The following is a 23,505-nucleotide window of genomic DNA, read 5'->3' on the forward strand; positions in this document are numbered from 1 at the left end:
TACGCCTCTGTCAGGGCCTGTGTGTGCGTACGCCTCTGTCAGGGCCTGTGTGTGCGTACGCCTTTCTCAGGGCCTGTGTGTGCGTACGCCTCTCTCAGGGCTTGTGTGTGCGTACGCCTCTGTCAGGGCCTGTGTGCGCGTACGCCTCTGTCAGGGCCTGTGTGTGCGTACGCCTCTGTCAGGGCCTGTGTGTGCGTACGCCTCTGTCAGGGCCTGTGTGTGCGTACGCCTCTGTCAGGGCCTGTGTGTGCGTACGCCTCTGTCAGGGCCTGTGTGTGCGTACGCCTCTGTCAGGGCCTGTGTGTGCGTACGCCTCTGTCAGGGCCTGTGTGTGCGTACGCCTCTGTCAGGGCCTGTGTGTGCGTACGCCTCTGTCAGGGCCTGTGTGTGCGTACGCCTCTGTCAGGGCCTGTGTGTGCGTACGCCTCTGTCAGGGCCTGTGTGTGCGTACGCCTCTGTCAGGGCCTGTGTGTGCGTACGCCTCTCTCAGGGCCTGTGTGTGCGTACGCCTCTGTCAGGGCTTGTGTGTGCGTACGCCTCTGTCAGGGCCTGTGTGTGCGTACGCCTCTGTCAGGGCCTGTGTGTGCGTACGCCTCTGTCAGGGCCTGTGTGTGCGTACGCCTCTGTCAGGGCTTGTGTGTGCGTACGCCTCTGTCAGGGCCTGTGTGTGCGTACGCCTCTGTCAGGGCCTGTGTGTGCGTACGCCTCTCTCAGGGCCTGTGTGTGCGTACGCCTCTCTCAGGGCCTGTGTGTGCGTACGCCTCTGTCAGGGCCTGTGTGTGCGTACGCCTCTGTCAGGGCTTGTGTGTGCGTACGCCTCTGTCAGGGCCTGTGTGTGCGTACGCCTCTGTCAGGGCCTGTGTGTGCGTACGCCTCTCTCAGGGCCTGTGTGTGCGTACGCCTCTCTCAGGGCCTGTGTGTGCGTACGCCTCTGTCAGGGCCTGTGTGTGCGTACGCCTCTGTCAGGGCTTGTGTGTGCGTACGCCTCTGTCAGGGCCTGTGTGTGCGTACGCCTCTGTCAGGGCCTGTGTGTGCGTACGCCTCTCTCAGGGCCTGTGTGTGCGTACGCCTCTCTCAGGGCCTGTGTGTGCGTACGCCTCTCTCAGGGCCTGTGTGTGCGTACGCCTCTGTCAGGGTCTGTGCGTGCGTACGCCTCTCTCAGGGTCTGTGTGTGCGTACGCCTCTGTCAGGGCCTGTGTGTGCGTACGCCTCTGTCAGGGTCTGTGTGTGCGTACGCCTCTGTCAGGGTCTGTGTGTGCGTACGCCTCTGTCAGGGCCTGTGTGTGCGTACGCCTCTGTCAGGGCCTGTGTGTGCGTACGCCTCTCTCAGGGCCTGTGTGTGCGTACGCCTCTGTCAGGGCCTGTGTGTGCGTACGCCTCTGTCAGGGCCTGTGTGTGCGTACGCCTCTGTCAGGGCCTGTGTGTGCGTACGCCTCTGTCAGGGCTTGTGTGTGCGTACGCCTCTGTCAGGGCCTGTGTGTGCGTACGCCTCTCTCAGGGCCTGTGTGTGCGTACGCCTCTCTCAGGGCCTGTGTGTGCGTACGCCTCTGTCAGGGCCTGTGTGTGCGTACGCCTCTCTCAGGGCCTGTGTGTGCGTACGCCTCTGTCAGGGCCTGTGTGTGCGTACGCCTCTGTCAGGGCCTGTGTGTGCGTACGCCTCTGTCAGGGCTTGTGTGTGCGTACGCCTCTGTCAGGGCCTGTGTGTGCGTACGCCTCTCTCAGGGCCTGTGTGTGCGTACGCCTCTCTCAGGGCCTGTGTGTGCGTACGCCTCTGTCAGGGCCTGTGTGTGCGTACGCCTCTCTCAGGGCCTGTGTGTGCGTACGCCTCTGTCAGGGCCTGTGTGTGCGTACGCCTCTGTCAGGGCCTGTGTGTGCGTACGCCTCTCTCAGGGTCTGTGTGTGCGTACGCCTCTCTCAGGGCCTGTGTGTGCGTACGCCTCTGTCAGGGCCTGTGTGTGCGTAAGCCTCTGTCAGGGCCTGTGTGTGCGTACGCCTCTGTCAGGGCCTGTGTGCGCGTACGCCTCTGTCAGGGCCTGTGTGCGCGTACGCCTCTCTCAGGGCCTGTGTGTGCGTACGCCTCTGTCAGGGCCTGTGTGTGCGTACGCCTCTGTCAGGGCCTGTGTGTGCGTACGCCTCTGTCAGGGCCTGTGTGTGCGTACGCCTCTGTCAGGGCCTGTGTGTGCGTACGCCTCTGTCAGGGCCTGTGTGTGCGTACGCCTCTGTCAGGGCCTGTGTGTGCGTACGCCTCTGTCAGGGCCTGTGTGTGCGTACGCCTCTCTCAGGGCCTGTGTGTGCGTACGCCTCTGTCAGGGCCTGTGTGTGCGTACGCCTCTGTCAGGGCCTGTGTGTGCGTACGCCTCTGTCAGGGCTTGTGTGTGCGTACGCCTCTGTCAGGGCCTGTGTGTGCGTACGCCTCTCTCAGGGCCTGTGTGTGCGTACGCCTCTGTCAGGGCCTGTGTGTGCGTACGCCTCTGTCAGGGCCTGTGTGTGCGTACGCCTCTGTCAGGGCCTGTGTGTGCGTACGCCTCTGTCAGGGCCTGTGTGTGCGTACGCCTCTGTCAGGGCCTGTGTGTGCGTACGCCTCTCTCAGGGCCTGTGTGTGCGTACGCCTCTGTCAGGGCCTGTGTGCGCGTACGCCTCTCTCAGGGCCTGTGTGTGCGTACGCCTCTGTCAGGGCCTGTGTGTGCGTACGCCTCTCTCAGGGCCTGTGTGTGCGTACGCAACGGTTATAAATGAGGCCCCAGGTGTGGGGATCTCTGTCTATTTCTGCTCATAGTCCCTTCTGTGAGTTTCCTTTCTGCATCTGACTCTCCATTCACTTCAAGTTTACAGTTTTATTAATTCCCTTGGGGATATTAGTTCCGGCTACATTGGTGGTTCACATTCATAGACAACACAATACATTTAAATACTAGGCACAAAGGTATATAGTGCAAAGGATGTGTGCCGTCCCCTATTATTTTATGTGCCGTCTTCAACACTTGCTGTTCAGAGAAATGTAAAGGAACACCAATAATATTTGAATAAATTTTTTAACTATATCTTGTGGACGATTATTGTTCTTCATGGGCAGTGAAAAGGACAAAATGATTATCAACATCACATAAACACAGTATTTCATGTTTTCTGCATTCATTCATTCTTTCATTTGCCTGACATTGAAGGAATGTTAATTTTTTTGTTATGCTATATTGCTTCTTTTTACCTTGTGATTCTTTAAGTCAGGAAAACATACAGTAGCAAACTAACTATAGCAAATGATTTCTAACATATACTCAGTGTGTCACAATTAAAGGGCTCATGACATGGATTATTTTCATTTATTTTGTATGTTCCTTGAGCTAGTGATGTTGCGCCTGATACAGAGGCTTTGAAGCTTGTGTCGAGAACGTCAGGTTCTTCCAGTCGGATCTCCATATCCAGACTTGTGTTGTTTTAGTGAAGGGACATTCGAAGCCTAGTTTGATTGCAGTGCTTCGAGAAGGGTTTGGACTCGGCCTGAAGAGACTGGAAGAAATATTGACTTCCACTTCTCTCTGTCCAGTTCATATTATTCACTTTCACCCTCTTTTATCCAGTCTAAATAACTCCATCATTCCCCTCTGTTCAACAAAAGCACTGCCCACATACAAGATTATGAAACAACAAAAACTTCCAAGAACTCATTTATGTATTTAATATGTGTTTATGTGTGTGTATATGTTAATGTGTCAAGCCTTTTTAAACCATCTAACACACTGATGATCTTTCCTGCATGATATTAGCATTGACCAGCAGGTGTCGCTGTGTGCATTCCAAACCTGGAGAAATGTGTTTCACAAACTGTTCTTCACAAACTGTGCATTACATTATGCCTCGTTTACAAAAGAATCTGATCAAACACTGTACATCGTGTTTCACTGTGCAACAATGTTCTTAAACTGCATTTACTTTTTTTGTAACACTTTATTTTAATGTTTATTTACTTGCAACATTTTTTGAAGAATGTTCAAATGTACAGTCTTTAAAAAGATGAGTTTTGGTTTCGTGCCACTGTCACATTCAGCTTGATCAGTTTAATATTCTGAAAATACTATGAGTCAAACTGAACTTGACCCTTTTGAATGAAAACACAGAATAATTGAATTGAATTGAGCTGGATAATGACACTATTGTCTTCAATGGAAGTGAAGTTTACAGAAACATCTTCAGTTTGCTGTATACAGTGACACTTCACATGAGAGCATCCGCTAAGAAATGATTTCCCTTTCAGTCTGTAATGTTGGATATCACACTGATGTGACACTGCCATGCTGGTCCTCAGTTAACACACACTTGCAAAAAGCACATATTCAAATACTTCTTCACACTTATTATATGCAGCACATACATAAAGCTTATTTGGTAAGTGTTTCCATTAACAGTTGTTGAGAACCCAGCCTGTGCCTCTCACATTTATCTGTTAGAGGCAAAAGACGGACACACACACACACACACACACACACACACACACACACACACACACACACACACACACACACACACACATCAAGAATCAGCACATATATCAACAAAATATCCAGTATGTCAGATGAGAGGAAGTTAATAACCACAGGAGGAGCTGATGATGTTTAAAGGAGGAGCTGTAACTATATATAATGAAGAGGAAGACTGACAGAAACAGAAAATGGCTGATAAGTGTGATCTGTGTCTGCTGGGACTGATCATTCTCTCTTCACTTCTCACAGGTAAAGAAATCTGTATTTTCTCTAAAGACATTTAGTGGAATTAGTCTGGAAAGAGTTCATTTGAACATGCTCAGTTTATTCTTGCACACATTCACGTTGTGATCTCAGAGTTGTGTATTGATACACACAGATCATACTGTATTATTCCTGATACTGGACATAGTGTCACTCAAACATCTGATGATGAAGAATTATCTTCATATTAAGAGTGTGTCAGTGATTTGAACAGCTCTCTGATAAAGACTAATAGTTTATTCTGGAGAGTGTGTTGTTTGCTTTAAGTCAGGAAAAATACTATGATTTAAAACTTCTGCTTTTATGCTGGTGTGTTTTATGTTTCATTTATTAATATATATCATAATGATCACTGAGATATACTGTGTTTCAGGAACCAGTGAAGTGTTTGATTATGTGTTCATCAGTTCTGGTGAAAATGTCTCTCTGTCCTGTAATAAAGCTCTTTCTGACTGCAAATCAACTACATGGACCTACAATAACAGATTCAGTAATTCAGCAGAAGTTGAACTGATTACTAGAGGGATAAAGAATAAAGACACAGAGAGACATGAGAGACTGAGTCTGGAGTCTGACTGCTCTCTGAACATCAAGAACGTCACAGAAGAAGATTATGGATCATACATCTGCAGTCAATCTGTGAATGGAGAACAAGGACTTGTTGCACGTGTTTATCTGCATGTTCTTCATGGTAAGTTTATGATTATGTGGACAATTTAAAAAGGGCAGATTCTCCCTTTAAACTCAGATGATGATTGAAGAGTCTGTGATTTGTGTCTTGTGTTCAGTTTCAGTGTCTCCATCATCATCTTCATCTTCATCTTCATCCTCACAGACTGAGATCAGTCCAGGCCGCTCTGTGACTCTCTCCTGTCAGTTGTATTCAGTCTCCTGTGATGATTTGGTCCATTCTGAGGGAGTTGAGCTGTTGTGGGTGAATCAGGCTGGTGTTGATCTGAAGACAGACTCCAGATATCAGATATTATCATCATCATCATCAGATCAATATCGCTGTATCATCATCAGAATCAGAATCAGAATCATCAGTCTGACTACAACACTCCTGAATGAAGATGACAACAGAGAGTGGAGATGTCAGCTTACTCTGGGAAATCAACTGGAGATCTCAGTCAGATACACTGTCAAGTATTCAGGTGAGAAAACACTCTTTTCTGACAGATTTGTGAAAACTTCCACAGATTGGCTCTACTCTTTCTGATAGCTTCATACGTTTTGGAGTTGTAAAATATTAGTGGTCAAAGTCATAAACTGCATAACAATCCTCATAATTCCCAATATTGGCCTCCTACATGGGTCATACATGATATATTGCATAAATCAGACGAGTGTATTAAAGCCTAGTATGACCCATGTAGGAGGTCGGCTTTAGGAATTATAAGGCTTATGTCCTTCATTCAAGCTGAAGGTTTATTTGCAGAAGCTCAACTGTGTTTCAATCTCATATAAACCAGGAATAAATTATACAGTAACACAGTAATACAGTAATACAGTCTCTTCTCAACTACTGCCATTCTCCTCCTGACAGCTTGAGAGTGAAGTAAGAAGATAATAGATGACAGACTCGTGCACATATTCATCATTTCTGTGATGTGAAGCTCCAGTATTATGTGATGATGATGTTGTGTATATGTGGCATTATGTGTTGAACTGAACTAACAGACGTGATCCACAGATCCAGCTGATACAGCATCAGAAACTGGAGTCAGTGTGTCTGCTGGATCATTATACAGAGGTACGACACGTTCATTTATACTGACAGCTTTATAACATTAAACTATCAGTCAGTCTGTAAATGCTTCATCAATAACTGTTGATAGTTGAATACCCTTGACTTCAGTCATGTACAGTTTCTCTTCTTCCTCTCATGTTTCCTGCAGTGATTGTGATTATTGTTGAGATGGCAGTGTTTGCTGCTCCTACTGTGATTCTTCTTCAGATCATCTGTGCAAGAAGAGCTGGTGAGTTTTGAGCCGCACACAATCTGATGATTCACACTCATCTGATCTGGAACAATCTGCAATCATGATAAAAACACATACGAGAGGTCAGTCAATGCTTTTATTTTGCAGGGAGGAAGGACTCGAAGCACCCAGAGGAAATAGAGATGCCGACAATATTAGAATAAAATACTGATGAGTTTAGAGCCAATCTGCAGCAATATTTACAATAGCAAAAACTTACAGAGGATTGTTCATTGTTTTATTTTCTTCTTCTCAGAAAACAGAGAAAAAACTCTGAGCACTTATAGTGACATAATCATGTTTAGATTAAAATGTGTGTTTTTTTTTTTACATATAAAAGCCAGATTTATTTTCATTTATATGGATGTTATGGATATATTTGCCTACAGTGTTGAAAGTCATTCTCTTGCGCTTCATATGTAAACTGCTTTAAATATAATATTAATACAGTAATGGACAGACTCAGACTGTATAATCTCTCTCTGTTCTGTGTGATGGAGCTGATTTGAGGATTCTTGGATCTTGTCTGTTCATTCCTGGTTTTAGCATCTTTTTTCATTTTGAATGATTGCTATAATTTTCTTAATAAAACCTCTGCAGTTGTGTTTAATAAGTCTCCTTTCCTGAGATGTTTGTTCCCCTTCATGAGCTCGTAATGTATCGTAATATAGAATAGTAAGTGTGAGTATTAATGGGTCGAGTGTTGATGAAATATATGTGTTTTCAGCCGTTTCTTGAAGATGGCTAAAGCCTCTTCACTGTGGCATTGTGTAACTATACAGTAACTCTAGCAGGGTTTCAACACTCAGTTGTTCAGATGAGAGGAAGTTACACAACCACAGGAGGGGCTGATGAAAACTCAGATACTAACTAGATACAACAAACTGTGTTGGTGCTTCGAAGCTTTTGACACAGTGCTCAACTTCACCATTTGGTGGTCAGTAATAATTCCTACACCAACAGTGTCTTTCAAATGTTTTGTTCATTGGGATTTCATTGTAAGGTTTATTTGTATATTTAATAAGCATATTTGTCATTAGCAAGAAGGCAGGCCAAATTTCAGTGTATTGCACAATACAAGGACAATAAAGACTTTCTGTTCATCATTGTTACTCACCTTCTAAATACAATCTTTAATACGCCAATAAATTGGGCCTATGTGATTTTTCATTGCACCATTTTTGGGCCTGCCAGTATTTGAGAGGGTCCTTGCTTCGAGGGAGGTATGTATGATTGATGTATCTCTTGACCTCTATGGTGGCATCAGCATTATAGCTTTGATGCCGTTGTGTCTCACTGACCCAGCTATCCAGGAGCTCCCACAGGTCATCTGAGGATGGTGGATTCGAGCTGCCTGAGATGATGATGCCTCTGCTTGCTCACTGGTTAGCCAGATCACTGAAGCACATTCACCCGTCAGCAGCTTCACGGGCATTATCCTGGTTGCCAAACCCAAGCGTCTTAAATCTAGGCTCCAGCAATGTGGCCAGTGCAAGCACACGGATGGACTGAACATCACATGTACTGCTGAAGAGCGATCCCTAAGAATGAAGTAGATGTATTTCTTGCCAGGGCTGTTTTTTCTGCCACCTTGTGCTGAATCATCCTAATGATTGGGATGATCTTTGAAGCTGACACTCTCTTCTCCTCAGAGAGCTCTTTAGGGTTATGCTTGAAGGGTGCCAGTACTTCAAGGTGCTCTAAGTGATGTTGGGTGATGTCACTTCTTGTTGACGTTTTAAGCTTCAGGGGCTGGCTGCCCATCCTTTCCTGGGCAAGGATTAGCTTTTCAGTGGCCTTAGTGCTGCTTACCAGTCACCAGTCTCCTGTCTCCTGGCTCTGCTACGGATGTCTGCCAACTAGTCATGTTCTTCAACTGCCCTCTGAACAATGAGGTTGAAGGTATAAGCAAAGCAAGGAAGATGGCGTAGTCCCAGCTTCCGAATTCCTGACACCATGTCAGTAGCCATTACACGACTCTGTAACCGTCGCTGCAATGGTCTCACATGCAGCAAACCCAGGCGGCAGCTGCCATCAGACCCAAGAGTCTCTGAAGCGTTTTCAGGGCGACCGCTCTGCCCCTCACAAAAGAGGCCAGTGTATCGTTAATGGACTGGATACTCTGTTCTGATGAGCTCGAGAGTCCAAAATCGTACCCAGAAAATAAATCGATTGACAGGACTGAAGCGTGCTCTTTTGCATGTTCACAGACAGGCCTAGGCACGCTAAATGGACGAGGAGCTGGTGTTTGTGATCCTCCAGCACACTCCTCGGTTGAGCGATGATGAGCCAGTCGTCGAGGTAGTTCAGCACGCGCATGCCACTGAGTCTCAGGGGGGAAACACTGCATTTATGCACATTTTGAGCGTGCGCGGGGGTCAGACCGGACGGTAGCACTTTGAATTGGTATGCAACATCTTTGAATGCAAATGGCAGAAAGCACCTGTGATGAAGGGCTATCTGAATATGAAAATAGACATCTCTTATATCCACCGCTATGAAATGGTCCCCGACCTGGATGTGCACGAGGATTTTCTTCACTTTAATCATCTTGAATGTAAGCGCTCTGTTTAGTGGTCGTAAATCCAAAATTGGACGCATACCCCCGTCTTTTTCCGGGAGAAGGAAATAGCGGCTGTATAGCCCGCACTCCCCCTGCTCCTCAGGTACTATCTCGACAGCCGGCTTGGCTAGGAGAAGAGTATAGCCGTGCTTTATAGTGTTGATCACCCAATCTGACGCCGCCGGGAAAGCTTTCATTAACCCTCTGGGGACCAAGCTGTTTTTGGGGTCGTTGAGATGTTCTGACATGCTCTGACATTTGTGCTTTTTTCAGTTATTTATAAACATGTTAATGGCAAAGGTGTAAAATCACTCTATATAGCACAAACAGGCCTACCATAATATGCGAGCAACGTGTATGTAGATGTTTGTATTTTTAAGAGAATAATGTTTATGCGTGGTTTTTGGAAAAAATTAAAATGAAAGTTGCTGAATTAAGACCACAAAACACATATTAAATATCTGTCCACAAGACTTTTGATTAATTGATGTTGTCCCTTTGAGTTCTAGCTTCAAAATGATCTGAAAATCATCCTGCCTAATCTTTCACATAAAACACAACATTGATTTAAACATTGTAAAACAGTTTTTTTGTCAGAAGAGGTTTATGCGTGGGAGTGGTAATGGGTCATCAATATTAATGAGATTCAGACCAGGGGTGTGACATAGACGCTCCCCCAAGTGCTAATGTGCTCAAGTGAGGCAGCCTTAAAGAATGAGGAGATTCAAATGTTTTGTTTTTCAATCTGTTTTATTGTAATTTTGTAAAAACAAAAGGTATCTCACAGTAAATGCTTATGCTCCGTTGATGCGAGCTCTAAGCAAATCAAATGTGACCAAAATAAATAATCAGTCGGCTATAAACAAAGCAATTGTGAGCGATAAATAAACAAAAGTAAAGGCAGTTCGCTATCCTCGCAGACCACGCCTGCTATGCTAGCGGGCTAAGGCTAGTAGCAGAAGTTTGGAAAGGTGGATATAAGTAGTGAAATCAAAGCAATCCGATTGTTTTGAGAATACAGTTACATGTCTTGGTGCCATTTCTGAAAACAGTTCCTGTTCAACTGAAGACACAAGTGAACATTACATGCCTGGCATTTCCAAGGTGTGTCCTGCCTTTTACCAAGCTGTCCTTTGCAAAGCACACAGATCTTGCGTCCAACTGTGCAAATGTTCTTTGCATCTGAGATCAGCTCCACTCCTGGAACCGGCACATGGTCACTACTGGTTTGTGTTGGTGCTACTTTCTGTGACACACCACAGAGCTCTGCAATAAGCTGTTCCATGAACTGTTTATGGGTCATGTTACCAGATAGCTCTTTGTGGATAAGGAAAGCATTGGTGGCAGCAATGTCCAAGAAGTGTAGAAAGATCTTTCTGTACCACTTCATTGTTTTGTGTTGTGCAGTGTAGTACTGTAAGAGTTGATCGGACAGGTCAACACCACCCATGTGTTTGTTGTAGGCAGTCACAGGTGCAGGACATGGAAATGTCATTGTCCTCCATGTATCTTGTGTTTTCACCCTCCTCTGCACAGTCTCACCAGTATAAGCAGATTGAATGGTGGAACAGACAGATACCTCACGTGTGTCCATCCACTTCACAAATACAAGAGGTCCATCCCGAATCCACCTGATGGATCCCCTGGTAGATTTTTTTGAGAGTGAATTAGTTGTATCACGTGGGCAGTCCTTCCTGTTGTCCCTGTAAGTCCCACATGCACCAAACTTCATTGCAAACAAGTCTTTTAGGAGCTTTGGGCTTGTGTAAAAATTGTCCATGTACACATGGTACCCAGAGCCTAAAACTTTACAGTCTAAAAGAGATGTTACAGCATCATATGACAGTCCATGGCCTGTGGGAAAGTTGTTCTTTCCTGTGTACACAGAAAAGTCCAAAGTGTATCCATTTGAGGAGTCTGCAAGAACAAACAACTTGAAACCCCATCTGGTTGGCTTAGCTTTCATGTACTGTGTCATACCTGTGTGTGCTTTGCATGCCACCATTCTTTCATCCACAGCTAAGTTTCTTCTAGGATGATAGATGGATTTACAAGCATGACGGATAGTTTCCATGAGAGGTTTGACTCTGAAAAGACGGTCATGATCAGGTGTGCCCCTCTTTCTGTCATTCTCCTTATCTGCATCTGGGTGACTCATGTGCACATTCCATGAAATGGTGCGGTATCTCTCTCTTGCCATGATTGTGGCAGGAAAAGGCAAAGAGAAAAGACTGTCTTGCCGCCAGTAGTCCTTGATGGAGCTGACCTTCACCATGGCCATGTAAAACACCAGCCCAATGTAGCGGTACATCTCACTGATGCTGACATCAGTCCATTTAAATTTGCGCCCCTTTGCAATTGCACCAGCAGCCTGAGCATTGGTGTTGTGGCACAGAGTTGAAACTGCATTCTCAGAAAAAAACATTTTGAAGAGAGTCTGGGGAGTGTGTGTGTCAGCAGAACTCAGCTGTGGTCCAAGTTCCCGGGCAGGCAGGAATCTCAGAGTCTGTGGAACCATATCAATGTCAGTCTCTGTTTTCCATGACAGAGTGGACTCCTTGTTGCTCGTCTGAATGTTTGTCTTGGCCCTCTTTGCCACATTCCTATAAAAATAATAATATTAATAAAGGTTAATAAAGGTTGATCAAAGTACTATCAGCATGTCAGGGCAGGGCAATCAGCATGTTGATAAAACAAAAAATATATAAGCTCTTTTATATTAACATTACCAATCAATAATTGTAATATTGTGCATGCATAACACATTTTTTGCAAAGCCACAGTAGTAGGTAAAAAAATAGTAGATAAATATGTACTTACTCTTTTTGATTTCCGTTGCTGCGTGTCCTGCGAGTTGCAGTGGAAGGCGAGAGTGAACAAGCTACATTCCTTTTAAAAAAAGTTAAAAACTGTTATTATCATATATTTTACAGAGTACTATTCCAGCACATGCATAACTGATGGACATTTAGCAATGCTGATAAAGCAACACAATATAAGCTCTTTTATATTAACATTACCAATCAATAATTGTTATATTGTGCATGCATAACACCACATTTTTTGCAAAGCCACACAGGCACATATAGGCTACATTTTATCATCACTAAGTATATAAACAAAAATGTAACTAACATCTGTAAAATAGTAGATAAATATGTACTTACTCTTTTTGATTTCCGTTGCTGCGTGTCCTGCGAGTTGCAGTGGAAGGCGAGAGTGAACAAGCTACATTCCTTTGTAAAATATATGATAATAACAGTTTTTAACTTTTTTTAAGAGTACTATTCCAGCACATGCATAACTGATGGACATTTAGCAATGCTGATAACATAAAACATATGTAACATCAACCAATCTCCAAAAATAAATAATAAAGTCATACAGGCTCATATTATTAACACTAAGTATAAACAAAATGTAACTAACATCTGTAAAATAGTGGGTAAATATGTACTTACTCTTTCTGATTTCTGACTGTGTTGCTAAGCGCACTCCGAGTTGCAGGCGGACGTAGTGATGACGCTACATTCCTTTTAAAAAAGTTGAAGAATATTATTACATAAATATAACTATAGTAGAATTAGTCTATAATGAATAACTGATGTAAATAATTTTAGACGCGTGCAATAAGCCTATATGCGTGTCAATGGGCCATTACCGGAGAGGCACACCGCAAACATTAGCCTAACACATTTGTGCACTTCATTAACTGGGTATATTTACACATTTCAGCACATTTACACACATTTACAACTGATATTTGCGAGCATGCATCGTTAATGATAATGAGGCAGCATTTATATAGTCAAAATATAATCTAAACACCTACTAGGCCTACTTTCTAAATTCTATCTTTCATACATAATGATCTAAACATATCATTTAGGCTACACATACAAATACAAATTTCCTAACCAAGGGGTGTAGCATATGTACACAAAAAAAACAAAACAAAACATTTTTGACGTTGAAATGGTATGAGATATTAAATTCATGGTATAGATATGCACTTTCATTAGATCGTGTTGAATATAGGTAGATATCAAATGTCAATACTCTGGATGGCAAGTCCACCCAGTATAATATGTAAGCTCATGTTTTGAATAGCTTGTCAACTAATGCAAGTAAGAATAAATACTTACTCATCCGAAATTCTATCCACGGCTGGATCAAGACGCTCTTCAAAATACAAACGGTCGTCATCAGAGTAGTCGCGCTCCTCTTCTGATGAAAATGTGGACTCTTCGTCGCTAGTATCCAGGACGAACTGAAGGGCTTCCGCACCGGTGTACCGTGTCATCTTCCCAACGCGCAGGTGACTGAATGATGAAACTTGAAGCTTTTAATGCATTTGCTTGGGGGCGTTTACCTGTTTTGCATAGACGGCTTAACACATTATCTTATGAATAGCGCGCTCCGTGAGTAGGCGTGAACGAATTAAAGTCAATGAGCTCGTAATGAGCTCGACTGGAATCGCTCTCTTTTTATACAGATTACAGAAGCTGATAATATTTGTTTTTTTATATAAATTACTTCATTTAAAAGCTGCGATCTCAAGCTTTATGCCCGTGGGTCTGTTTGCCTGTTTGACTGAATTTTCTCAGAGTTATAGATCATTTTCGAACGCGTTTCAAACGGGAGTTTACTGACAGAGAGAAGGCAGAAATCGCATCATGTTAAAGTTTCTTTATTTGTCAAAAAGCAAAACACTTTATTTTTATTGTGAATATACAGAAAAAAAATAGAAACTGAACAGGATCGATTGATGTACTACACGAAAATGAAAGATCAAAATTAACAGAGCATTTAGTGTTTATTTTCATTGCTAAAAAAAAAAAACGAGCAAAACGCGCGGGCGCGTTTTTGGTCCCCAGAGGGTTAAAGGAGACAGCAGTGTTTGCTGCGGCGAGGGTTGTGTGCCAGTCTTAAAGAATGACAGGTGATGCGTTGGTGGCTTGCGGCACGGGGACACACACACCTGAGAGCTCGAGTTGAGCTGAGCTTCCGCTCTGCCAAACATCTCCCGGGGTTTCGCTTATATCGCAGGCAATAGTCAGAGGAGGAAAAGAGCTCTTTTGATGAGGCACAGAATGTTTTATGTTTATTGCAACAGAACACGTCGGTTTCAATACAACACTTAATCAAACGTTCTCTGGGTTCTCCGGTGGCCGCCGAGGGAACTCTGAGCGAGAACATGCTCTCTTTGTCGCTGGTCCTCCCAGTTGTTTACATTAAACTGCAAATTTGATTTTGCTTTTAAAAATTTGCTTTATCCATGTGACCCATGGTAATGTTTAAAATATGTTTGTTAAACTTTTTCTTTTACTTATGTCTGTTACAAATTTATAACCATACTTTAATTTGTTTCAGAATGCCCCATGCATAAAGAATCAACCAGTTTCCCCTACAAAAAATGTTGAGGAAAAGAATCAGGGAGTTGTTTCAAAAATACTGAAATAATGAACAAAAAAACACATTGACAATAACAATATTATTTTGCTATGTTGTATGTTGTGATTGCAATGTAATTGCATAAAAACATTAACAAATATACTAAATAATGAATTTAAGGTTTACGTATTCATATAATTCATGTTATAATGTTCAACCGTGGATTTTAATAAGAAATATTTTAATTCACAATTTAAGTAGTGCAAATTTTCAATCTTGACCATAGCAAGTCAAGTCAAGTCAACTTCATTTATATAGCGCTTTTAACAATGTGGATTGTTTCAAAGCAGCTTTACAGAGATAAACATATAATTTAAGGTAACAGAGATTGTTTTGGCTTTATAGCGGTTCTTTAATAAAGTTATTTTCCAGCTAAAGTTAGTTTTGATTGATTCGCTTCCGTCGCAACGATCATTTGTTATTAAATTAGGGGTCGCCAAGACGACACCATTCTCCCTACACAGACTTTAAAAGCAGCTTATTTCATGTTAACAGGATTAGATCCCGGCTTCATAAGCGGAGCTGATACGGGAAGTCCAGCGCAGCGCGATAGTGCACTTTCTGAGATATATATTTTTTCTCGTGACTCGTGAGATTGTCGTTTACATTATTAATTTGTTGGAAACGCACATTTATTTTTGACTTGTCGGAGTCGGGCTTTAATGCACAAACTGTTTGCATTGCCCTAAGATTATTTGCGAGTGGCTCTTTCCTTTACACTATTGGAGATGCGGAGAACTTCATGGAAAGTGATGTCTGTCGTGTCATTCGGAGTTTACGCTTTTAGGTTTAAAACACAGTTTTAGGTTTTTTTGTGGCATTTCCAAGCCACTTAATGTTGCAAAATGTTGTAAAGCAGTTTTTTTTAAAGCAGTTGTTTTTTTTAGGCTATCATAATTTTTTATGAAGATCATGCAATCATGACCATGCCGATAACAGTATATGTCACTCAGGCTTCACTAACGTGATTGGTACCATAGACTATAGGCTAGACCATAGACTGCCATCAAGGCCTCAATGAAGGGGATTATGTGAACAGAAAGGGAGTTCACAATGTAAATGTGCAGCCCAGTTACTATTGTGATTCTTAATATTCCAGATTAATAATGATGTGGTATCCTGCAACTTATATTGCAGCCATAAAGCATACAAGTATAAATTAAGTAAAGTTATTTATGCACTTGCAGGTAGGCTAGTTCCTCCATATGACAGTTATCTGAGAGGGTTTATTCACTGTCCAGTGCAATGGAAACAAATGGACATTACAAAGTCTTATACTTTCTTTCTTTTGGAAAGTTAGGAAATGTCCACTTACTGCACATATTTCAGCCACCACTTTCTTGGGTACAGATACAAGTGTTGGTGTATTATGTAAAAGTGCACAAAAGAGGAAAACACAATGTCATTAAAATTGTAACGTCACCAGCTGGAGTGCCCTTGAGAACCACCAGAGGGCACTCCACACCAGACTCTCCTATTCCACCGGCTCAGGCACTGGAACTGGCACCACCGGCTCAGGAACTGGTGTCTGTGCCGAGCCTGTATCCCCTGACAAGAAGGCCGCCTGATGGACTGTCTGCTCCGAGACACGAAGGTAGAGATCCAAATGCAGCTTTAATGAGGGGTAATCCAAAGACAAAATCCAATAAACAGGCAATGGTCGAAACACAGGTAAGCAGTCCAAACAAACAAATAAACAAACCAACAAAACAGGCAGGGACCAGAGGCAAGAGAGTAATCCAGGGAACAAGGCAAGATATCCAAAAAACCAAGAAACAATAAAACCAGGGAAAAACGCTCAGAGATGCAGTGTAACACAAACAAAACTTCGCAGTGTGTAAATGAGTGAACATGGTATAAATAGGTTGAGACTAACAGGGTGATGAGACACAGGTGAAGAGACACAGGTGAATGCAATCAGAGATGAGTCCGGGCAGTGAGTTATGGGAAATGTAGTTAGTGAGTGAATAGGAGAGTCTGGTGTGGAGTGCCCTCTGGTGGTTCTCAAGGGCACTCCAGCTGGTGACCGTTACAAAAATGAACTACACTGGAAAAATGTGATCAATAAATCATGGCAAAATATTTTACATTAACATGAGTTTATCAGTTTTCACTTTCACAAGTCAAAGCAATTCATCATTACTCAAGATTTAACAGTTGAAATGGCTATACGGCCTTAATTTAATGCAGCAAAAATGATTTTACAGTGTAGGCTACTAAGATCTTTTCTTTTTTTTTTTCTCTTTTTTTTTTTGGTTGCTTTTATAAACAGACAACCATTTATTTAACACTGCCTTTTATACAAGAGACTATAATATATCTAAAAATGACCATTATGTAGAATATTTTTGTACTTCACTTTTATTTGTTCCCATGTTCTAGTGTGGTGACTCTGACATTACAATGAACAAAGTAATTATGCAATTATTAAAATACAAAAATATAGGCTAATAAGTGATAAAAACATCTAACATGGCCACTTCTAACGGATTTACATTGTCTGCTACTTTTTGCCAGCCCTCTCTCCTGGCTTTTGCAGACTTTGAGGTGTTCCCTGGCGTTTTGATTAAACATTAAAATTCTGAATAAACTTCGACTATTAGTTCTTGCTCTGCTGAGGAGAAAAACTGAGCGCGCTCTTTGGCCACGCTGAGCAGCCAATAGCAGCGTTGCTGATCAATGTTTCTACTATCGATACATATCCCCTTTTAACCCAGCGCACGAACGCGCAATTATCTCAGATAACTCAATCCAGCAATACTAATCATATCCGGCAAGTGTGTTCGAAGAACCTAATTAGCCAGATCATGATTAGCACGATGATATCATCTTGGATGTCTTATTTGATCTCGGATGTTTTAAGCAACGTACGAAGAACGAGCCCCTGGTCTTTCCTTATAAATTTTGATACAGAATTGTATTTTATTTTGTCACTTCGGGGTAGGTTCGCGAAACGAGTTTTCCCGACGACACTTTATCTGTAGAGTGGTAAAGGGATCCTCCATAGGGAGAGACTAGTTGGCACTTCAGCACTGCGTTGTCATCGGTCCAGGCGAAGGTCCTTCGTCAGATCTGGATAAGGCCTGGATCCGGCAGGCTGCGGGAAGACCTCGGGATAAACACAGACACTAAAATTAGCGTAGATGCCATTCTTCTTATGATGTAACGAGTACATCAGTATTAATGGGAAGTGTTCCCGGTTCTGGCTGATCTAATCTATACAGCCTAACATTGAATTATAGAAGTCTATAATGTATTATGTGAATGCTAGGTCAAAGAGATGTGTCTTTAATCTAGCTTTGAACTGACAGAGTGTGTCTGCTTCCCGGACAGTGTTAGGAAGATTGTTCCAAAGTTTTGGTGCTAAATAGGAGAAGGATCTTCCGCCAGCAGTCGATTTTGATATTCTAGGTATTATTAACTGGCCGGAATCTTGAGATCGCAATAAAACTTGTGATCGATGAGACATCTCTTCATTTACTGCTACAAACTGATAACGGTCAGATAAGTATGATTTAAACCATGCTAATGCAATTCCACTAATGCCAACATAATTTTCAAGTCTATTTACACATAAATTCTTAATTATGTGTGGTTTCCTTTGTGTTGTCAGATCTTTGAGCTGGTTCATGACAGTGACCATGAGGTCTTATCTTCACAGTTCTGCAAGCTTAGCGTACTCATTCAAATCACATTTACATTCAAAGCAAATTGGCAGCGCTCCATGTAAGAGAGACAAGACGTCTCCTCCTGTTGAGAAAAGCTTGACCTGAACACATCAAATGATAACCTCACTAATGCCTATTTAAAGTTGTTTTAAATGCAGTTTCCAGAAAAGTGCAGTTAAATATCAAATATGTTTTAGTGTTTAAATGTCATGTGTTCTGGCTCCGGCTCCATCTGTCTTTTTACACTCAGAGTCTTTCATATGAGTTCATTTATTTTTGCGCGCAGTATCTTAAACTATTTTGTCAAGAAACAGAGGGGTCCAGAGATGAAAGCAGGTACAGTCTTTTAATGAGAAAATTAGGCAACGCCGTTCAGGCTGAATAACAGAAAAATCTCTTCACATAAGGTAACCGAGGAGTACTTCGCTGCTCTTTCAATATAACAGAAATAGATGATATCAGCCGTAGATCCGGACAGCTCTTGAGCAGCGTGGACTGGGAAACAGGTGAGAAGTGGAACCCTCTGCTACACTCCACGGAGGCAACTGGATACAACACAGAAGTGGTAAAACACTGAAGCAGGTAACTATGGCTCAATAGACAATCAGGACAAGACAAGACAAGACAAGACAAGACAAGACAAGACAAGGAAAAACTTCTGAGAAGTAACGGTAGCAGTCTTCGACGTGCATCAAGGTCAAACAATAATCCGACAACACAGACACGAAAGAGAGAGCTAGATATAGCGTAGACAAAAGAGAAAGATAGAGAACAGGTGTGATGAGAAGTGGATGAGAGCCAGCTAATGGTAATGAGAGGAGGAGATAATGGGTGTGTGCGTAAGTGTGTAAGAAAAGAGAAGGCAGGGCGTAAAACAACCAGCAGAGGGAGACAAAGAAAAGGAAAAGAGAAAGCAAGAACCAGGATCATGACATATTTGCTCTCCATGTACAAACTAAATCTTCATTTAAAGATCATTTGCAGTATTTAAAATGGTGCATCTTAAATTGTAGGCCTACATGTTTTGTTAACTGTATGTAAAACATGTGAAAGTGTTTACTTCGTAAAAAGAGAACAATTCAACTTGGAAACATAATTCTCTGTACTGTTCACTTTATAGACCACCTTACATGGAAGCTCTGACTTTAACCTCTTCTTTATCTCTATGACTTTAAAGACCTCATAGGGAGGAATCAGCACTTCTCTTTCGTTCTTAAATTTAGAATAGAGGGAGACATCTACTCCCATGCACGTGAAAATCTCAAAGCATGACTTGTCGCTGTACTGACCTTGTGAGGCTGAGGTGAAAGAGCCAAAGCGAATCGATGTGTTTTCAACATCTTGGCTAAAGCACACGTTGACTCTACGGTAGCCAGTGAGACATTGTTTTTTATCCTTGGCTCTTTGAGCTTGAATGGCAGTAGTCAGGAGAAAGTGAAGTCACACCTGACTGTGGTGTTGTACTCAAGGTCCCTGGGTTCGAACTGCGGCGTTGAAATCTTTAAACACGAAAACGCCTACAGTTAGCTACAATCTGTTTTTTTGTCAGTACGGAAAACCTTTTCCAAAATGATGTGTGAACATTGTTCTCTGAAGCTACCCTAAAATTTTCCTAAGCCCCCCTAAATAATAATAAGAACAACAATAATAATTTATTTTTTTTTTTTATATTTTTTTTTTTACAGTGCACTCTGTATCTAACTAGGGTGAATCAATCTTCCTTCATCATTCATCTGTGTGTTTCTGTGTATATTGTGTATGTTTTAATTTTACTTTACAACTGTCAGCTGGGGTAGTGCGAGCGAGGTAGTGAGTTAGCTACTGAAGAGAGCCAAGCGGCATTAAAACAAAGCAGAGAATCAAAGATTCTGCAACTGTAACAAGCATCTCATTATAACTAACCATATCCCCATTCATATTTAGACGCAGCAGATTATATATATATACAGCTACAAAATAGCCGAAAAGTCGGAAGTACAAAGAGTAGATGTGCTATCAAGATGATGCACCGCGAACTGGCTGTCACGGTTCATGGATTCATTGGCTCGCCCTTGCTATGTGTGTGCGTGTTGTATGAATGGGCGTGGCTCATCAGCACGGCTCGTTATCGCTGATGAGCTGATCAACGCCAGCTGTTTTGAATGAGGATGTCCTATATATTGTTTGTCACCTCGTCTTGTCTTTGTCAGATGGTTGTGGAGGTTCCCAGGCACAGCTCACAGTTCTCTCTCCCTCGCTCCAGTTCCCGATTTCCTGTTCTGAGATTCGTCTGCCTGTTCTGTGGATTGGACACTAGTTCCTGTGTTCCCGTTCTGAGTTTCGTCTGCCTGTTCTGAGGATTGTCTGCAGTTCGTCCAATGCTGCCTGCTCACTGAGTCCTGCGTTGCCGAGCCTGTCATTCTACTGTTTGCCTGACATCTCAACCTGCACTGCCATTTCTATTGTGTTAATAAACACCAGTATTCACTTGCTATTGAATCCTTGACTTTTCCTTCGAGCCATGACAGAACCATCTGACCAGATCATGGATTCAGCGAGTGCGGTTACATTTGAGCAGATGTATGCCGATAATCACGCCCGTATGGACCGTCAGGATGAACAGATCGGTTCCTCGGGTCGGGCGATACAGGCTCTGGTAACGCAGGTGTCCGAGCTCACCTCTCAATTACAACGTCTGAGGCGTCCCACTGCGCCAGCACCGCCCCCGCCTGTTCCCCCGGAAAGTAGCAACATCAACCGACCGGAGCCGCGCATCCCCACCCCCGAGAGATACTCTGGAGAACCGAATATGTGCCGAACTTTTCTAACCAAATGTTCGATTTACTTCTCTCTTCAGCCTGTGACGTTTTCCTCCGAGGAGAGTAAAGTGGCACTGGTGATGACGCTGTTATCTGGACGCGCGGCTCTGTGGGGAACAGCGGTGTGGAAGAATCAACATCCATGCTGCTCCTCGTTCCAAGCACTCGAGCAAGAGATGAGCCGCGTTTTCGATCGCGCGGTCGCCGGACGCGAGGCGGCTCGCCAACTTGCCGATCTCCGACAGAACAGCAGCTCGGTTTCCGACTATTCCATCCAGTTCCGGACGTTGGCCGCCGAGTGCAAATGGAACGAGGAGGCGCAGTGGGACTTGTTCCTGCATGGGTTGGCTGATCGTGTTCAAAAGGAGATCTACACGTTGGATTTACCCAAGACTCTTGATGGACTGATTGAACTGGCACTACGAGTCGATGCACGATTACAACAGAGAACGAATCGATCGTTCCAGACTCCAGTGGGGGATTTTGCTGAATTCCCCAGTCTCAGGGGAGTGAACACGGTCAGCCCCTCGGACGATCCTGAACCCATGCAGGTAGGTCGAGCTCGGCTCTCCCGGGAGGAGAGAGAACATCGCCGTTCGAGAGGTCTGTGTCTCTACTGTGGAGAGGCCGGCCACTTCATTTCCACCTGTCCTTTAAAAGGCCAAGCCCGGCGGTAGGACGGAGGCTACTGTCGGGCGGGATATCCTTGGCCAGACCCTCGAACGCCACCCTCCTCCCGGTGAGACTCATGTGGGCAGGCCACGCCTTCAACGGCCAGGCGCTGGTGGACTCAGGAGCGGAAGGGAATCTGATGGACTTTTCCTTGGCTCAGAAACTTCACATCCCCATCACACCTCTTGAGCACGGTATCACCATCCACGCACTAAATGGACAGGAACTTCCGGGCATCACTCACATCACTGGACCCATCACACTGATCACTTCGGGTAACCACACTGAGAGGATCTCACTCTACCTCACTCAGTCACCTCACGCTCCCATTGTCCTGGGTCATCCGTGGTTGGTGAAACACGGACCCAGGATAGAGTGGGGTCAGAACTCCGTGTCCAGTTGGAGCAATCAATGTTATGCCTCATGTCTTTCGTCTGCTGTTCCGTCTGTTTCTTGTTCTGTGTTGCAGGAGGAGCCAGTGAATCTGTCTAACGTGCCACCAGAGTATCTCGACCTGAAGGAAGTGTTCAGTAAGTCTCGGGCTGCTTCTCTTCCTCCGCATCGTCCCTATGACTGTGCTATAGATCTACTGCCAGGTACGTCTCCGCCTAAGGGCAAGTTATATTCGCTTTCTGTTCCAGAAAGGGAGGCTATGGAGAAATATATTTCTGATTCTCTAGCAACGGGATTCATCCGTCCTTCCTCTTCTCCAGCGGGGGCGGGATTCTTTTTTGTGGGGAAGAAGGATGGTTCCCTGCGACCTTGTATTGATTACCGGGGGTTGAACAGCATCACGGTAAAGAATACTTATCCTTTGCCGTTGATGTCTTCAGCTTTCGAGAGGTTGCAGGGAGCATCAATCTTCACAAAATTGGATTTACGTAATGCATATCATTTGGTTCGCATCAGGAAGGGGGATGAATGGAAGACCGCGTTCAACACCCCCAGGGGGCACTTTGAATATTTGGTTATGCCGTTCGGGCTTTCCAACTCCCCAGCGGTCTTCCAGGCACTCGTCAATGATGTGTTGAGAGACATGGTAGACCAGTTCATATATGTTTACCTGGATGACATATTGATTTTCTCTTCGTCTCTCCAGGAGCACGTTCAACACGTCAGACGAGTGCTTCAGAGGTTGCTAGAGAATGGGCTTTTTGTCAAGGCGGAGAAATGCGCTTTTCATGCACAGTCTGTTCCTTTCCTAGGGTACATCATTTCGTCTGAGGGAATACGAATGGATCCTGAGAAGGTTAAGGCTGTGGTGGAGTGGCCAAGCCCAGATTCCCGTAAGGCCCTACAGAGGTTTCTGGGGTTCGCCAACTTCTACCGGCGTTTTATTCGCAACTTCAGCCAACTAGCCGCACCTCTGACTGCCTTGACCTCCCCCAGAACGGCGTTCAGGTGGTCAGACACAGCTGAGGCTGTGTTTGCTAAACTGAAAGGCCGCTTCGTTTCAGCCCCCATCCTTATTGCCCCTGATCCATCACGTCAGTTCGTGGTGGAGGTCGATGCGTCAGAGGTGGGGGTAGGAGCAGTGCTATCCCAGCGTTCTCCCACAGACGACAAGTTGCATCCCTGCGCGTTTTTGTCCCGTCGTTTATCACCTGCCGAACGTAACTACGACAT

The 23,505-nt window shown here is 43.9% G+C and overlaps 2 protein-coding genes across 6 annotated transcripts in view; one reads left to right on the plus strand and one right to left on the minus strand.

The window, feature by feature from the left end:
• Positions 1 to 8,384, plus strand: part of LOC309479874 (uncharacterized protein) — a 169,144-nt gene extending 160,760 nt beyond the window's left edge. Inside the window, exons 6-9 of one of the 5 annotated variants that reach the window (XM_082144150.1) lie at positions 5,531 to 5,896; positions 6,436 to 6,495; positions 6,641 to 6,721; positions 6,833 to 8,382. In XM_082144150.1, the coding sequence (XP_082000276.1) occupies positions 5,531 to 5,896; positions 6,436 to 6,495; positions 6,641 to 6,721; positions 6,833 to 6,888 (563 nt within the window). In that variant the 3' untranslated portion in view covers positions 6,889 to 8,382. Of the gene's footprint in view, positions 1 to 5,530; positions 5,897 to 6,288; positions 6,309 to 6,435; positions 6,496 to 6,640; positions 6,722 to 6,832 lie in introns of those variants that run through there. The other 4 variants (XM_082144151.1, XM_082144149.1, XM_082144152.1 and 1 more) reach the window with 4 other exon arrangements.
• A 1,634-nt stretch (positions 8,385 to 10,018) lies between these two features.
• Positions 10,019 to 13,893, minus strand: LOC309481953 (piggyBac transposable element-derived protein 4-like). The gene is made up of 5 exons (XM_082147067.1): positions 13,433 to 13,893; positions 12,749 to 12,820; positions 12,455 to 12,523; positions 12,108 to 12,176; positions 10,019 to 11,890 (listed from the first exon to the last, which is right to left on the minus strand). The coding sequence occupies exons 1-5, from the start codon at positions 13,588 to 13,590 to the stop codon at positions 10,309 to 10,311; spliced, it is 1,950 nt and encodes a 649-aa protein (XP_082003193.1). The 5' UTR covers positions 13,591 to 13,893; the 3' UTR covers positions 10,019 to 10,308.
• Between the last annotated feature and the right edge of the window lie 9,612 nt (positions 13,894 to 23,505).

The sequence above is a fragment of the Leuciscus leuciscus genome (assembly GCF_965113295.1).
Source record: "Leuciscus leuciscus genome assembly, chromosome: 1".
Classification (NCBI taxonomy): domain Eukaryota; kingdom Metazoa; phylum Chordata; class Actinopteri; order Cypriniformes; family Leuciscidae; genus Leuciscus; species Leuciscus leuciscus.

Coding starts and splice junctions, on each gene's coding strand:
- LOC309481953 (XM_082147067.1), bottom strand. CDS start 13,590: ATGACACGGTACACCGGTGCGGAAGCCCTTCAGTTCGTCCTGGATACT. Junction 12,524..12,748: donor ACAGTCAGAAATCAGAAAGA/GTAAGTACATAT, acceptor TATTTTACAAAG/GAATGTAGCTTGTTCACTCT. Junction 12,177..12,454: donor AGCAACGGAAATCAAAAAGA/GTAAGTACATAT, acceptor TTTTTTTAAAAG/GAATGTAGCTTGTTCACTCT.